The following is a 13,730-nucleotide window of genomic DNA, read 5'->3' on the forward strand; positions in this document are numbered from 1 at the left end:
TAACACAATGGTGATTAAATTGTCCAATTATAAGATCATAATCAATTAAGTAAACTTACTGCTGCAACCACCATCCGAGTCAAGTTGAAATCCTTCCACACAAATACAAGAATAACTTCCTTCATCGTTCACACATTTACTGTTCAGTGTACAATCAAATGTTTTGCGGGTGCATTCGTTGATGTCTGAAAATAAATATGTTTTATTTATTGCTGTTGAACTTATCATAATGGTTGGTATCAATATTTAAGAACAATATTAACAAAATTTCAGAACCCCAAATATGTGAGGTTTAGACTTGGAAAGCAATACCTAAAACAATTAAGTTAGTTAGTCTTACCTTTACAACCACCAAAGGTGTCGGGTTCGAATCCTGGCTCACACAAACATTGGTAAGAGCCTAAAGTGTTGGAACACAATTTGTTTGGTTCTGTGCAGTTATTCTCAGCAAGACATTCATCAACATCTGAGATAAAAATATTTTAAATATTAGAAAATATTCAATAAATAACAACACAAAACCATGCATAAGGACCAAAATTAATAAGTAAAAGTTATTAAGTTTTAAATTAGACCCAGTACCTGTGCATTTTCCCTCAGCATTCAGTGCAAACCCATTACTACAATTACATTGGTAACCTCCGTCGTTATTTGTACAAGTGTAGTTAGTTCCACATATACCTCTGATGCTCTTGCATTCATTTATGTCTGTAGAAGATAATTGTCATTAATAAAATTAACTAAGATCATAATATTTGCACATGCAACTTTTAAATGAAAGCAAGGACTTTATTTTAACAATATTAGTTTATTACCTTTACAAATACTTCCTCCAAACTTGGAGTAACCAGAGGAACAGAAACATTTAAAACTTCCAGCTAAGTTGGCACATCGAGCATTATCTCCACATTTGTTTAAACTACATTCGTCTATGTCTGTAAAAGTTAAAAAAATTAATAAAAAATACCCAACAAAACTTCAATTATTTTGAGAATTGTAGAATAAACTCACCAACACAAATTCCTGCATCGTTTTTATTAAAGCCGGTCTTACAGTTACAAACATAACTTCCAACGTTGTTCACACAAACTTCATTGCTGGTGCATTGGGCTGTCAAGTATTTGCACTCATCAATGTCTGTAATAAAATATATTTGATGTAAAAAGAGAAGCAAAGAAATTTGTAGATTGATTTATTTCAATTAAAGCTGCTTTACCTTCACAGTTGTTTATTCCATCTCCACTGTACCCAGTTTTACATCGGCAAGAAAATGAGTTTGCGTTTGGAAAACAATTTGCTTGAACATGACATTTATCTTTACACACATCTTCAACTGTAAATACAAATATTGTTTAAAAAATGTCAATGAAAAGTCCAAATAAAAGACAGCTTAGTGTAGTGGTAAAAACACTTGCTACATCACCATGAGGTCGTGGGTTCAATCCCCACTGCTCTCATGCTGTAGCGCCCTTGAGTAAGGTGCTATAAACGGTGTGAACTCCTGCTGAGCCAGCACTTAATCAGCAGCATTATAACTGGGCAATTATAATCTATAATATCCCAAACTGCCACAGGCAACTCGAGACTGGGTCGGAGTAACTGATGTTACTCTATGTTTAGGTCGTGAAGTCGACTTTCCCACATCGAGGATAAAGATATATACAAAATATAAACAAAAAATAAAACTTGTAAAAGTGTGAGATACCTTCACAAGTTCCATTCTCATTGAGCACGTGCCCAGCTCTGCAATAACAAGCAAAACTTCCGACAGTGTTCGAGCATTCCTCGGTTTGTACGTCACAACTATCTGGGTCGGAACATTCATCAATGTCTGGTAAAAAAAATGGTTAAATTTATTAGGTTATTAAGAATTTACATATGAGTGCTATTGCAAAGTTTAAAATAATAGAAATAAAAACACAAAAAAGAATAAAAATATAAAATCAAAAAAGAATTAAACTTGAAATACGATTGAACACTACTTTTTCTTAAAACTAACAATAAAAAAGTGAACCCACCATCGCAATTATTAACTCCATCTCCAGTGTAACCTTCGTGGCAAACACAAGTTGGAAGGTCGTCAACAATCTCACAATTTGCTTTCCCAAAACAAACCAAGTTGCAGGGAACTAAAGAAATAAAGAAATATAAAGTCATTAAATACATAAAATATTAATCAAATTTACTAACTTTATTTTTACTTAAATTAAACCAAAATTGATCACTATAAAAATATATATATAATTTTTGTAACATAACCAACGCTTGGTTAAGTCAAATAGAAATAATGTTAAAACTTACTTGGAGTTGTAGTTACAGGCAATGTGGTTGGGACAACTAAAAAATAATAAAGTTTTTAAAAACCTTTTAGTTTACGAATTATTTTATAGATTTAAAACTACAACAATTTAAATAGGTTGGAATTTTACCCTCAAACAAACACCACAAATAAGGTAAAAACAAAATCCATAGCACAACTGTTACCTTCACACAGGGTAGCTCCATCACCAGCATAACCCTTTAAACATTCACAACTGAAACCTCCATCAGTATTCAAGCACGCAGCGTTGTCAGCACACAGGTAAAGGTTGTCAGAACATTCATCAAAGTCTAAAACACAAAAAACGTTGTTATGGTGGTATTACAACAATATAAACGATGTAATTATAACTTTCAGTAGAACTCACCAATACACTCTCCAGCCTCGTTTTGAGTGAATCCCATCTTACACTCACAATAGAAACCTCCCAATAAGTTGCCACAAACTGAAGCTAATCCACAACTGGTCACCTCCTCACATTCGTTTACATCGTTTGCCCATTCTAAAAACAACATCAAAAAAATGTTATTTAACAAAAAAAATTTATATTACCTTAAAAAGTCAAATATGTTATTCTAAATTATAAATTTCAATTATAAAATTTAATTATAAATTTCTTTTTTTTTAAATTTTCCTATTACCTTAAAAAGTCAAATATTTAATTTTAAATCCTACCTGGGTCGTTTAAAGGAATATCAGGAATGTCTCTGCAGCAAAACTGAAGTTCGTAGTTCTCACAAACTCCTTCACTTTGCTTGGAATCGCTGCAAATCAAGCCATAACTCGGATGTAAGGATAACACGTCGTCTGTTAAGGAGAAAACTGTTTTGTTTGCAACATCTCGAGCTCTCAGGGCAGGTGGAGAGAGGCAGAGGTCGTCTAAGAAACATATTTAAATAAAAATAAGAAAAAAATATAATTTAACATTTTAATAATTGTATTAAAAATATATATTCGAAATTTAACTTGGAAACCGATATTATTTATACTTGTTTATCTAAGTTTAATAATAAGTCACAAGACTCACCAGGGTATTTGTCGTAAAGCTCGGACAAAAGTTGGACATCTCCAGATCCTGAATATTCTGAGCTCACCCATTTGCTCCATTTAAAACCTTCTCCACAGTTGCCCAACATTCCTGCAAACATATATTACATTAAAAACTATTTAATAATATTTATACCTAGCCTAATAATTCTATTTTTGACTTTATTCAAATTAGTTTTTTGTTGATGTAAAAAGGTCGACTTCACGACCCAAACATAAAGTAACATCCCAGTCTTAAGTTGACTTTGCCACTTTGGATTATAATTGCCAAATAACTTTTATACCAAGTGGTTTTCGATTACAAAAAGTTTGTATTATAAAGTCTCACTCAAGAGCTATATAAAAAGTCTTTAATGATTAAATATGTAACATATTTTGTTTTAATTAATGACAATTCAGTATTTGATAACTAGACTTACCATTACAACAGAATCTAACTTTAAAATCCTTGCAAGTGTTGCCACTGGGTTGGTCGGCATTCGTACACAAGACCCCAACATCGATCCCCATCCTCAGTACATTTAAACTTAGTGGGTAGGGAAGGTCGGGGTTCACGGTTCGAATCTGGATGCCGGTAGGTTGTGAACAAACAAGATCTAAAAGAAATGATCTGATTTAATAAAAGTTATAGTTAATTATACAAAAATTGTCTTGAATTAAGTTTAGAAAAGCTTTAGAACAATTGAGAATCACCTAATAATGAAGGTTATTGATAAATTAAACTTACTTGGAAATTGGAGTTTGATTTGTGAGAATGATTCCATGTCCCCCATTCCTCCAGCATCGTCTCCATCAAACCAGGTCGTCCAAGAAGAATCAGAATCACAATCTCCCAGCACGTCATCGTCTGTTGTGGAATAAAAAATGTGATGTCATAAGTTAAAGATTTTAGTATCGTTCAGGATTGAAAAAAATATTATAACAAAAATCATCAAAAAAATTAATTAAATTTTATTCGAATTTTATTTAGTTAACCCACCTTCACAAGTGAATCCATCCCCCTTATATCCCAGTGTACAGGCGCAAGTATAACTTCCAGGTGTGTTTGTACATTCAGCGTTTTTGCTGCAATTATCAACAGCATAATCACATTCGTCCAAATCTACAAACAATCATTAGATAATCAATATTTTGTTAAAACTACATTATATATAAACCACTTTAAAGTTAAGTATACAAAAGTAAAGTATTGCGAAAATTGCAAGGGTTGTAAGCGTTAAGAATAAAAAAGTGCCCCTGTGAAATAAGATACAAGATAAGGTAACCTACCAACACATGTAACTCCATCACCAGTAAAACCTGATTTACAATCACAACCAAAAGTTGAATCCAAATTCGTACAAATCGCGTTTTCATCGCAGTTGTCCAACTCCAACTCACATTCGTCAAGATCTAAGAAAAATATAAAATTAGTAACATTTATGTGGCAGGTTTAACACGGTAAGTATTAGTTTGTGACATCACAGATAACTTTATGACGTAGGAATATAATGACATTTACCTTCGCAGTTGAACCCATCTCCGGTATAACCCTGCCAGCAGTGACAACTATAACTTCCCATCGCATTTTGACAACGACCGTCCATGCCGCACAAGAAGGGGTTGTCAGAACATTCGTTTATGTCTAAAACAATACAAAAAACATTTAGTAAAATTTACAAAAAATATAATTCTCTTATGGCAATAACGTTATTTATTAAGAGTACAAAGTTAACGAATTGGACAAGCGAAGTAGGTTAAATATTACTGGAAAACAGCACAAAAATGTGTTTTACCCTGACAAAGTTTCCCATTCCCCCTGAACCCTTCAAAGCAAACGCAGTCGAAACTTCCGGGTAAGTTTGTACAATTCGCGTTATCGTCACATCCTGGGCTGTCCCAACATTCGTTTATATCTGAGTTTAAATTGAGTTAATATTTGATTAAACATAATTAATTACTCAAAAAAAGTCAACACAAAGAAAGTTTTGAACCAATTATAGAAATTTTAAACCCAACATTAACTTAAAACAGGAATTCCAACCTTCGCAACTCTTTCCATCTCCAGTGAAGCCATCGATGCAAGTGCACGTAAAACCATCTTCTATGACGTCACATTCAGCAAATCGAGAACAATCCGCGACGCCGTTCAAACAAACATTTGTAGCTAAAAAAATTTCAGTTAATTTTTTATTTTAACAAAACTTTAGGAATTTTGAAACTTACAGATAGTTGTGGTTGGGGGTGCAGTCGTGGTTGATTGATTACACACGTAATAACCACCCTCAGTTACGTCACAAGTGATGCAGGTGTCGTTATTTAATTGACAGGTGATGATGTCCATTCCACCACAACTACAAACTTCATTGCAAGATTTGTTGAAGAAAATATCGTCTGAAAGTTAAAAATTAATAAATTTGGTGTGACTCGGATTTCAACGATTAAGTTAACAGTAATTATTAATTAATTAATTTTAATTAATGAGCTCTGATTTGCAAACTAACCATTCCACACAAAACATTCGGTTCGGCGGTTTTTATCTTCATTGCTCACAAATTATTACATGATAAAAAGTTAATATAGACAACACAAATAATCTTCCCGTTTGTGGTGACTAACAAAAATATTTACCTTTTTTAATGATGACGTCATTATCCAGAGTGCACTCATCCGTGACAAGTCCCAACTCGCAAACCAACTTGGCCACGTGACCTCCTTGTTCGTGCAGTCCGTTGTAGTCGGGGGAGAAGATGACGTATTTGTCGCTAGGTGGCGTGGCTATCTCGACGAGCAATTCCATTTCCTCATCCTCGATCCCGAGCGCGATCACGTGAGCTTTCTGCTTGAGTGCCTCCGCCGCGTCACTGACTTCGTCGAACGAGTGACCGGAAGTGACGACAATTACCACGGCCGGATGACCCGGTTTGTGACCCGCCTCAGCTGTGATGACGTAGTCGGCGACTGTGGTTAACCCTTGACCCAACCTACGTGGACCCGTTCCCTTGGTAACGCCCTGGAGGGCTCGTAGAAGGTCATCTTCGTTGTCATGGGCAACTAGGGTAAACACTGGCACTGCTGAGTCACCGTATCTGTAACAATGAGTCAGCTCTTTTAGAATTTTTTATTAAAGTCAAATTTATTTCTTGTATTATAACTTTTTTAGTGTAATTAAATTAAAGTCACTACCCAAAACGACCTTAAAGACATTATTAAATCATTTTTCCTGCAAAAATCCCGGTAAAAATAAATAAAGTAACATTACCTCACGAACGCCACCCGGACGCCGTTCTCTCCGATCTCAAACCGTCGCACGATGTCGCTGCTGAAGTGAAGAAATTGATCAAATTGTCGTTGTTGAACTTGGAGGGAGGAATCGACCAAGAAGACGAGGTCGATCACTGTGTTCGCTTTGCATTTGTCTGTAAAGAAAACGTTATTGAATTTAACATCATTATAACGTTATGTAATGCCATGATCTAAACGCTTGTAAGCTTAAATCAGATCACTTTCAAATTATTAATTTTTTTTGTATAAAAAATGAGCTCAGCAAAATAACTCAATCCACAGAAAACAAATTTTTTCAGAACGGCGAGTGAAAATTTTCATCAAAGCTCAAACAAAAAAACATAAATTTACGAAGTAGGTGGTAAGTAAAATAATCCCGTTTGTGGTGCGCACGTAAAATTTACCAAAATAACATAATTACGTTTTTGGCATTAAAAATAGAAAAAAAAAAATGATTTCAAAGTAAATAAATAAAAAAACTTTAGCCAAACATAATATAACCAGTAAATTTGCATATTGGCTCTCTATCATCATCTAACGGTAACAAATAATTTGACAATAAAACTTACAATCTTTCTGTGGAAAGCAATGCTGGTATCCGGTTAGTTGATCGTCCTCACAAATCTCGTCACTAGGGCACGCTGTTGGAATGCATTGTAGACCACGTGGTGGCGCACACATGCAGATACTTGAGCAACTGTCTTTCATAAACACTCCACCTATAAAAATAGTTTAGTTTAAATTTCCAAATAAAAACCTGATTTTTGGCCAATTTATAACAAGCTGCTGTGGAAGAATTACTTACATGTATTGATATATATTGACTTAATTAAGGTAAATATTGACTTGGTTAATAGTAAACCAAGGTCTATCTTTGTAATATAAAACACAATCAACCAAAAACCATTTAATTATTTCACCTTTCTCGATAACATTTCCACTCTCCGTGGTACAGAAACAATCTTTCCCGGTCAAACAAACATCCTCGGGTACAGCCTCCGAACACAGATATCTCAGGTTCGAATCCACGTGAGAGGAGAGTTCGTTAAACTTGTTGACCATTAAAACGTTTTCATCACTTGAAGCTAGCTCGGTTAACAAAGCTTCGTCGGCTCCCTACGTCATAAAGAACAATAAATTTATATTTAATCTTGTATTTTAGCCTTTAAACAAAAATTCTACAAATCTAAAAAATTTACCCTTATTCCAATTGCTACCACTGACGCATGAAGTTTGAGAAGTGTGACGTCATCAGTGACGTCATCTCGGGATGGTCCGTCAAGCATGACAACGACGACAGCCGGGACGTCGATTCTCCGACCAGAAATCGTGCTCAAAGACGTTCTGTAAATCAAATATTGTGACATCATAAAAATACATCGATTGAGCTTTTAGCAAAATCAGAAAAAAATAGATTTTTTTAGTAAAAATTTAATTTAAACTCACGTTAAAACAAACTGCATGGCAAGTCCAAGTTTGGTTCCGAATTGTTGTTGTTCTACGTTGTTTAAAGCTTGCAATAAATCAGTTTTATCTTGGTGGGAATTCAACTTTAATTCCTCGGTTGGATCCATTCCAGCTGACACCAAACCAACCTGAACAAAATAATTAAAATAAAATTCACTCTTTTTTAACCAGTTTCCACTAAAAGTTGATTTTTAAATATGTTATTTAGATATTCTTATTTACCTGCATAGCATCTTTGCCTACGTCAAAACGCTCGATGACGTCATTAATAAACTGAATGGATTGTTCAAACTCTTGTGATGTCATAGAAGAACTTGATTCGATCACAAAGATGACGTCGAGTCTCATCTTTAAAGGACATTTTTCTACGAAAACAAAAATTAAAAAATTTAAGATAAACCGAAAATTAAATTTGTTGTTTAATCCAAAAACAAAAGTCAATCTAAACCATTTAGTTTACCTTTGTTCTCTGTTGAAGATGTGTCGTTTATGTCAGTTCTAGTCGCCAAATCTAAACAAAAACAATCATAAACAACATAAATAAAAGTCTCAAGTCGTTCAAGTGGGTAATATAGAGTTGTTGACATGGGTAAGTACTCACCGTTGATGTCGATGCATTCATGAACCCCTGTGTTAAGTTTTGTGCAAGTTTCGTTCACTGCACAGTTGGTGTCCATACACTCGTATATTGGACGCCCCTGTGCGGTACTGGGAGGTTTGCAACTACATTCGACCGAGCAGTCCTCGTTCGCATATGTAAAACCTTTTAAAAAATATTATTAATACTGTATACTGAGTCCCTTACATATAGATCATGTTCAAACAATATAACATCGCATAAACACTTCACTAAAACAGTTTACATAACTTACCTTGTTCGACATATTGTCCAGATGGCAAGGTGCAACCGCATTGGTTGGTTGGGATACAATTTCCATCGATTTTGTCCAAAACAAACCCTTCATTACACTCACATCTATCTACAGTTGGCTGGTCACATCTTAAAGCAATAAGTCATGTTAATTAACTGCTTTGTAAATGTAAAAATTAACTCGATATATCCAATACTTACTCTATTTTCGTCCCCATATTGCTACAAGTGGTCACACAAGCTGGCACACATTGTTTAAAGTTAGAGTTCGGGTCACAACTCGGTGTCAACCCTGATTCGGATCTCCAACTACAAACCTGGACACTGGCGTTTAAGCATTCGTCAGCGTAGGTTTGTAAAACCTGGAAAATTTGAAATAATAAGTAATTGTAAAACGGGTAAGCCCCTTAACAGCATTTACACTTAACTTAAGTCTTAAACTAAAATTAAATCTGACTTTTATCTTTTATTTAAAACAAAAAGTACCATGTAAAAATTTTAAATATTTGGTCTGTAAAAGTTGATTTACGTAAAAAGTTATTATGTAAATTTAACAAAGCAATATTCTAACCTCCTCCACGACTTGTGGAGTAGCTGTGATGTCACAAACTTGCGAAATACAATTTGTTCTAGAAGGTTCTGGGTCTAAAACTTGGTTGCATTCGTTAAAAGCTCCAGCTTCGTCAGTTAACATGTTACAATACCTCGACAATGGACTGTAAAGTAATGAGGTCGTGTTATAGTACCGACATATATGACTATATTATACAAGTAAAATACTTAGTAGTAAAGAATAAGTAAAAACATTTCTATATAACTAAATGTAACAAACTTGCAACCCTACCTTGGGTACATATTAAATGGACAATCATTCACTGGTAGAGCAAAGTCCCTTCCCATATCACCACAACCTTGCACCTTGTAACTATCAACAAACAACTTCATGTCGTCGGTCACCTCTCCTGTTTCCCCGATGACGTAATCATCTTTCAATATATTGTTAAAGTTACCGCATATTCCATTCAACTATTGAAAAAATAAACAGATTAAATGTTAACTTATTTATACAATAATTCTATACTAAAGGAAGGGTATAATGTATATAGACTCACCTTTTCTTTATAGTTGCTTCTAAGTAAGACTTTGACTTCTATGCCATTGAACTCCACTTGAACGTTAAAGTTCGTGCTCAACAACAACTTTGAGCCAAGGTTTCTGACTTGGAACTCAGGTGAGTTATAATCTTCGTAAACTCGATCCCCGTTAATCTGAGTAATAGATAAAAATGTTAACTATTTATTGCCTAGTTTAAAAATCGACAAATATTCTTTTAACTGTTACTTTGCATAAGAAATATTTGTATAAATTCAAAAAAAAAATACATTGAGCTTGTATTTAAAAACTTATTAATTAATTATAATCACAACCAGACTTACCCTTAAACTGGTCCCAGGCCCCATCTTAACATTTAAACTTCCACCTTGGAGTAAAACTCGAACTTCTGAGACGTAAACTTCACCGATCTCCAAATCCTTCAAAGTCTTAACTTGAACCATGAACCAAGCGGGGTCAAGTTTGTAGAGGTCACTTCCGGTCAAGTTGTACGTGCACTCGTCCGTAAACTTAATGGAGAGATCACCTTCGTAGTTGCTATAGTTACCGCTTGGGGTCGGTCCACATGTCCCCAGTTCTAAAAATCAAAAAAAATAATTAATTTAATTTTTATTTTTTATTAAAACAAATATTTTTCAACTTACCAATCTCCTGACAACCAAGAGTTCCGTTAACATTAACCTCACATGTCTGGTTCGCGTTACAACCGCCTACGTCACAATAGGGTTCATTGTTCAAGCACCGACAAAGCTCACTGCAGTCCTCAGTGTAAAATGTTTCGTTGTACTAGAATTTGAAAGTTTAATTAAACAAAATCCAACAATTTGCAAAAAATCAACAATTAAAAAAAGATTAATATTGAACAAGTTGAAAGTACCAGGTAATATTTCCCATTCATCTCACATCCACATTCCGTCGATGGAACGCATTCAGTATTCGAGAACAACATTCCTTTGTCGCATACACAACCTAGTAAGAATATAATTCGGTTAAAAAAAGTTTTAGTTATAACAAAAAAATATTACGAAAAATTTTGTTCAACTTACCTGGAACGCAATCCGAACTCGGACATTTATCCTCAGCATTTGGGCCAAGGCAAGTGTTTGGACAACCGGAGGTACAGGGTTCGAATCTCGAGTTGGGCGGGCATCTTTCATCAACTAGACAGAAACATAAAATAAATAATGAAATTATTTAAATGTCGAGGTTACATTTAATTAGCCCAGCACAATAAGAAAATTAATTAGAAATTAAAATAATCACTGGTACAAAAAATATGATAAATAAATAGAATAAAAAAATAATTATATATTTAGAATTTAATGTTTTAGCCTACAATCCCAAGCACTTAAGTACAGCAAACTGTAACTACAACAAAGATTAACTCACCAACATCACATTCCAACCTCCAGTTGCAAGTAAACCCAACTTTACGACAAGCTTCAGCGTAGAGATCCAAGTTTCCCTCAATAGAGAACCGTTCGCCTCTGTTCATACAAGCATCAAACTTGCAATCCTACGTGGTAAAAATATACAAAATATTCGATTAATTATAAAAGTAGGCAAGATAAAAAAGGGTTACTTGGTTTCCAGTCGTTATTAGCACTTGGCTGGTAGAATTATGATAATTTAAAACATTTAAACATTACGTACCCCTATGTATGGTGTTGGGTCGATGACTGACTGACAATCCTTAAAACACGAGTTAGTATCCTCCATGACGTCACAACCACAGTTACCTACAGTGTAACCATCAGCTTCGCAGTTGGGGAAAGGATCGCCAGCGATACAACTGTGAATAAAATAAGTTGTTTAATAAAACTAAGCCTGGAATTTAAGGGTTTCCAAATAATTACCTGACAGGACTTCCAGTAACCCTGTAACCTTGTGCGAATTGTTCACCGGGAAACCCTTGCAAATCATCGTCAGGATCGCCGTTGAAGTTTCCCAGCAAACCTGAAATATTAAATATAAAGTTAAATAATAATTTTTTAGGACCATTATTTAATATTTAAGTAAGGTTGTTACCCACCTTTAGTGCATCCCTGGTAACTGCTTGGCATCCTTACGTTGAAGATATAAGCTCCATCATATTCGATAATTACTCCGTTCTTGGTCGTTATTTTAACAATTAACCCAGATAACCTCACTCGTACAAACTCGTCTAAGCTGGCATATGGCAAGTTCACCAAATTGTTGTTGATCTAAACAAAACATCAAAGTTAAAAATAGAGTTTCAGTACGACTTAGTAAAAAGATTAAACTTAACAGATATAACTTTATGAAACAACTAATATTTTGGCAAAATTAGAACTTACATAAACATTCGAGTTTCTTCCAATCTCAATTTCCAGTCCTCTCATCTTCACAACAGCTTTTGCGAACCAGTAGGGGGCGGGATGACCGTGCGGGTCGTTTATCATCTAAACAAAAATTGATTTAATAATGCATACTAAACAGTAAAAAAAAATGAAAAAAATTAATAGATTTTATTATTGAACTAATAATTTACACAATATAACGATGGAAGTGTATCTAAAAAGCATAAGTTTAACCCTTTAAAATTGCACAAAATTTAATATAACATATAATTGTTTAGATAACAAGACTTACAATAATTTCGACTCCTTCCAAGTGATCGCAAACCACATCCAGCAACAAATAAGAACAGGTTCCCACAAAGTTCAGTTGTTGCCCATCCAGGGTGGTGTACCTATATTCACCCTCAGAACCCCCATCTTCCTTGTTGTCGAGGTCTGCGGGGGTAAAAATAAATTAAAACTAGAATAAACGAATCAGCAGAAGAACTTGATAAACTTTAACATATTCTACTAAACTTATATGCACCAATCCTTAATATAACTGCGGTAAGTAATGGTTTACACACAAATCTTATGTGGAATAACAAACTAACCAATCGCTTTGCACAAATTCTCCGCCAACTCTCCGACGATATTTTCCAAATCATCGAACCCATTCACTTTAAACACAAACGAGTCACTCGGATCGCTCGCCATTGTCTCCAATTCATCCTTCTCTATGACGTCACCAACACCTACAGCCATCACCGCCGATCGTTCCCGCAGCAACGCCGACGCTTCAGTGACGTCATCGATCGAAGGACCGTCGGTGATCACCAAGGTAACGGCGGGAACGTCTAATCTCTTTCCCGAGCCCGGTGATTGGTCGAGAAGGTCACGTGATGCAGTAACGAGAGCCAATCCGGTTTTAGTTCCACCTCCACTGTACGGGATGTTGCGGATCATGTTGAAAAGATCCGTTTTTCCTCCGTGCTCCCCGATCCTCCATCCTATCGTCGGATTCCGGTTGTAAGTGATCAAACCGACTTGCACCGAGTCAGGGCCTACGTCATATCGGTCGATGACGTCACGGATGAAGTCACGAACGAGTTGGAAGTTGGTCGAACCGATGGAGGAACTGACGTCAACGACGACCACGAGGTCCATCGACATCGTCGATTTACAAGAAACTGAGTTGAAAAAAGAATAAAAATGATAATAAAATGAGAATTTATTTTAATTTTAATCAAATTTACAAAACTCTTAAGCTTACCTGGTGTTATTGGCTCTAAAGTTGTGGCAGCTGGGGTGGTGTCTAAAAACAATTTAAAAACAAGTTTTAAAGTCA

The 13,730-nt window shown here is 35.0% G+C and overlaps 1 protein-coding gene across 1 annotated transcript in view; it reads right to left on the reverse strand.

The window, feature by feature from the left end:
• LOC145752431 (uncharacterized) overlaps nt 1–13,730 on the reverse strand; it is a 47,930-nt gene that overhangs the window by 27,673 nt on the left and 6,527 nt on the right. The window contains exons 23-69 of the mRNA XM_082568718.1: nt 13,656–13,697; nt 12,997–13,572; nt 12,696–12,838; nt 12,401–12,505; nt 12,115–12,286; nt 11,939–12,038; nt 11,736–11,874; nt 11,472–11,598; nt 11,129–11,242; nt 10,960–11,051; nt 10,727–10,868; nt 10,406–10,659; nt 10,082–10,237; nt 9,814–9,995; nt 9,541–9,685; nt 9,171–9,331; nt 8,971–9,098; nt 8,700–8,861; nt 8,559–8,609; nt 8,321–8,463; nt 8,078–8,226; nt 7,831–7,975; nt 7,552–7,747; nt 7,201–7,350; nt 6,609–6,765; nt 5,978–6,435; nt 5,573–5,740; nt 5,391–5,513; nt 5,143–5,262; nt 4,869–4,991; nt 4,637–4,759; nt 4,347–4,469; nt 4,095–4,214; nt 3,787–3,963; nt 3,339–3,458; nt 2,996–3,199; nt 2,688–2,822; nt 2,485–2,610; nt 2,302–2,337; nt 2,019–2,129; nt 1,706–1,831; nt 1,217–1,333; nt 1,012–1,137; nt 816–935; nt 583–708; nt 341–466; nt 60–185 (exon numbers count right to left, since the gene is read on the reverse strand). Of these exons, the coding sequence (XP_082424844.1) occupies nt 60–185; nt 341–466; nt 583–708; nt 816–935; nt 1,012–1,137; nt 1,217–1,333; nt 1,706–1,831; nt 2,019–2,129; nt 2,302–2,337; nt 2,485–2,610; nt 2,688–2,822; nt 2,996–3,199; nt 3,339–3,458; nt 3,787–3,963; nt 4,095–4,214; nt 4,347–4,469; nt 4,637–4,759; nt 4,869–4,991; nt 5,143–5,262; nt 5,391–5,513; nt 5,573–5,740; nt 5,978–6,435; nt 6,609–6,765; nt 7,201–7,350; nt 7,552–7,747; nt 7,831–7,975; nt 8,078–8,226; nt 8,321–8,463; nt 8,559–8,609; nt 8,700–8,861; nt 8,971–9,098; nt 9,171–9,331; nt 9,541–9,685; nt 9,814–9,995; nt 10,082–10,237; nt 10,406–10,659; nt 10,727–10,868; nt 10,960–11,051; nt 11,129–11,242; nt 11,472–11,598; nt 11,736–11,874; nt 11,939–12,038; nt 12,115–12,286; nt 12,401–12,505; nt 12,696–12,838; nt 12,997–13,572; nt 13,656–13,697 (7,065 nt within the window). The remainder of the gene's footprint in view (nt 1–59; nt 186–340; nt 467–582; nt 709–815; nt 936–1,011; nt 1,138–1,216; nt 1,334–1,705; nt 1,832–2,018; nt 2,130–2,301; nt 2,338–2,484; nt 2,611–2,687; nt 2,823–2,995; nt 3,200–3,338; nt 3,459–3,786; nt 3,964–4,094; nt 4,215–4,346; nt 4,470–4,636; nt 4,760–4,868; nt 4,992–5,142; nt 5,263–5,390; nt 5,514–5,572; nt 5,741–5,977; nt 6,436–6,608; nt 6,766–7,200; nt 7,351–7,551; nt 7,748–7,830; nt 7,976–8,077; nt 8,227–8,320; nt 8,464–8,558; nt 8,610–8,699; nt 8,862–8,970; nt 9,099–9,170; nt 9,332–9,540; nt 9,686–9,813; nt 9,996–10,081; nt 10,238–10,405; nt 10,660–10,726; nt 10,869–10,959; nt 11,052–11,128; nt 11,243–11,471; nt 11,599–11,735; nt 11,875–11,938; nt 12,039–12,114; nt 12,287–12,400; nt 12,506–12,695; nt 12,839–12,996; nt 13,573–13,655; nt 13,698–13,730) is intronic.

This window comes from Corella eumyota, chromosome 5 (genome assembly GCF_963082875.1).
Source record: "Corella eumyota chromosome 5, kaCorEumy4.1, whole genome shotgun sequence".
NCBI lineage: Eukaryota > Metazoa > Chordata > Ascidiacea > Phlebobranchia > Corellidae > Corella > Corella eumyota.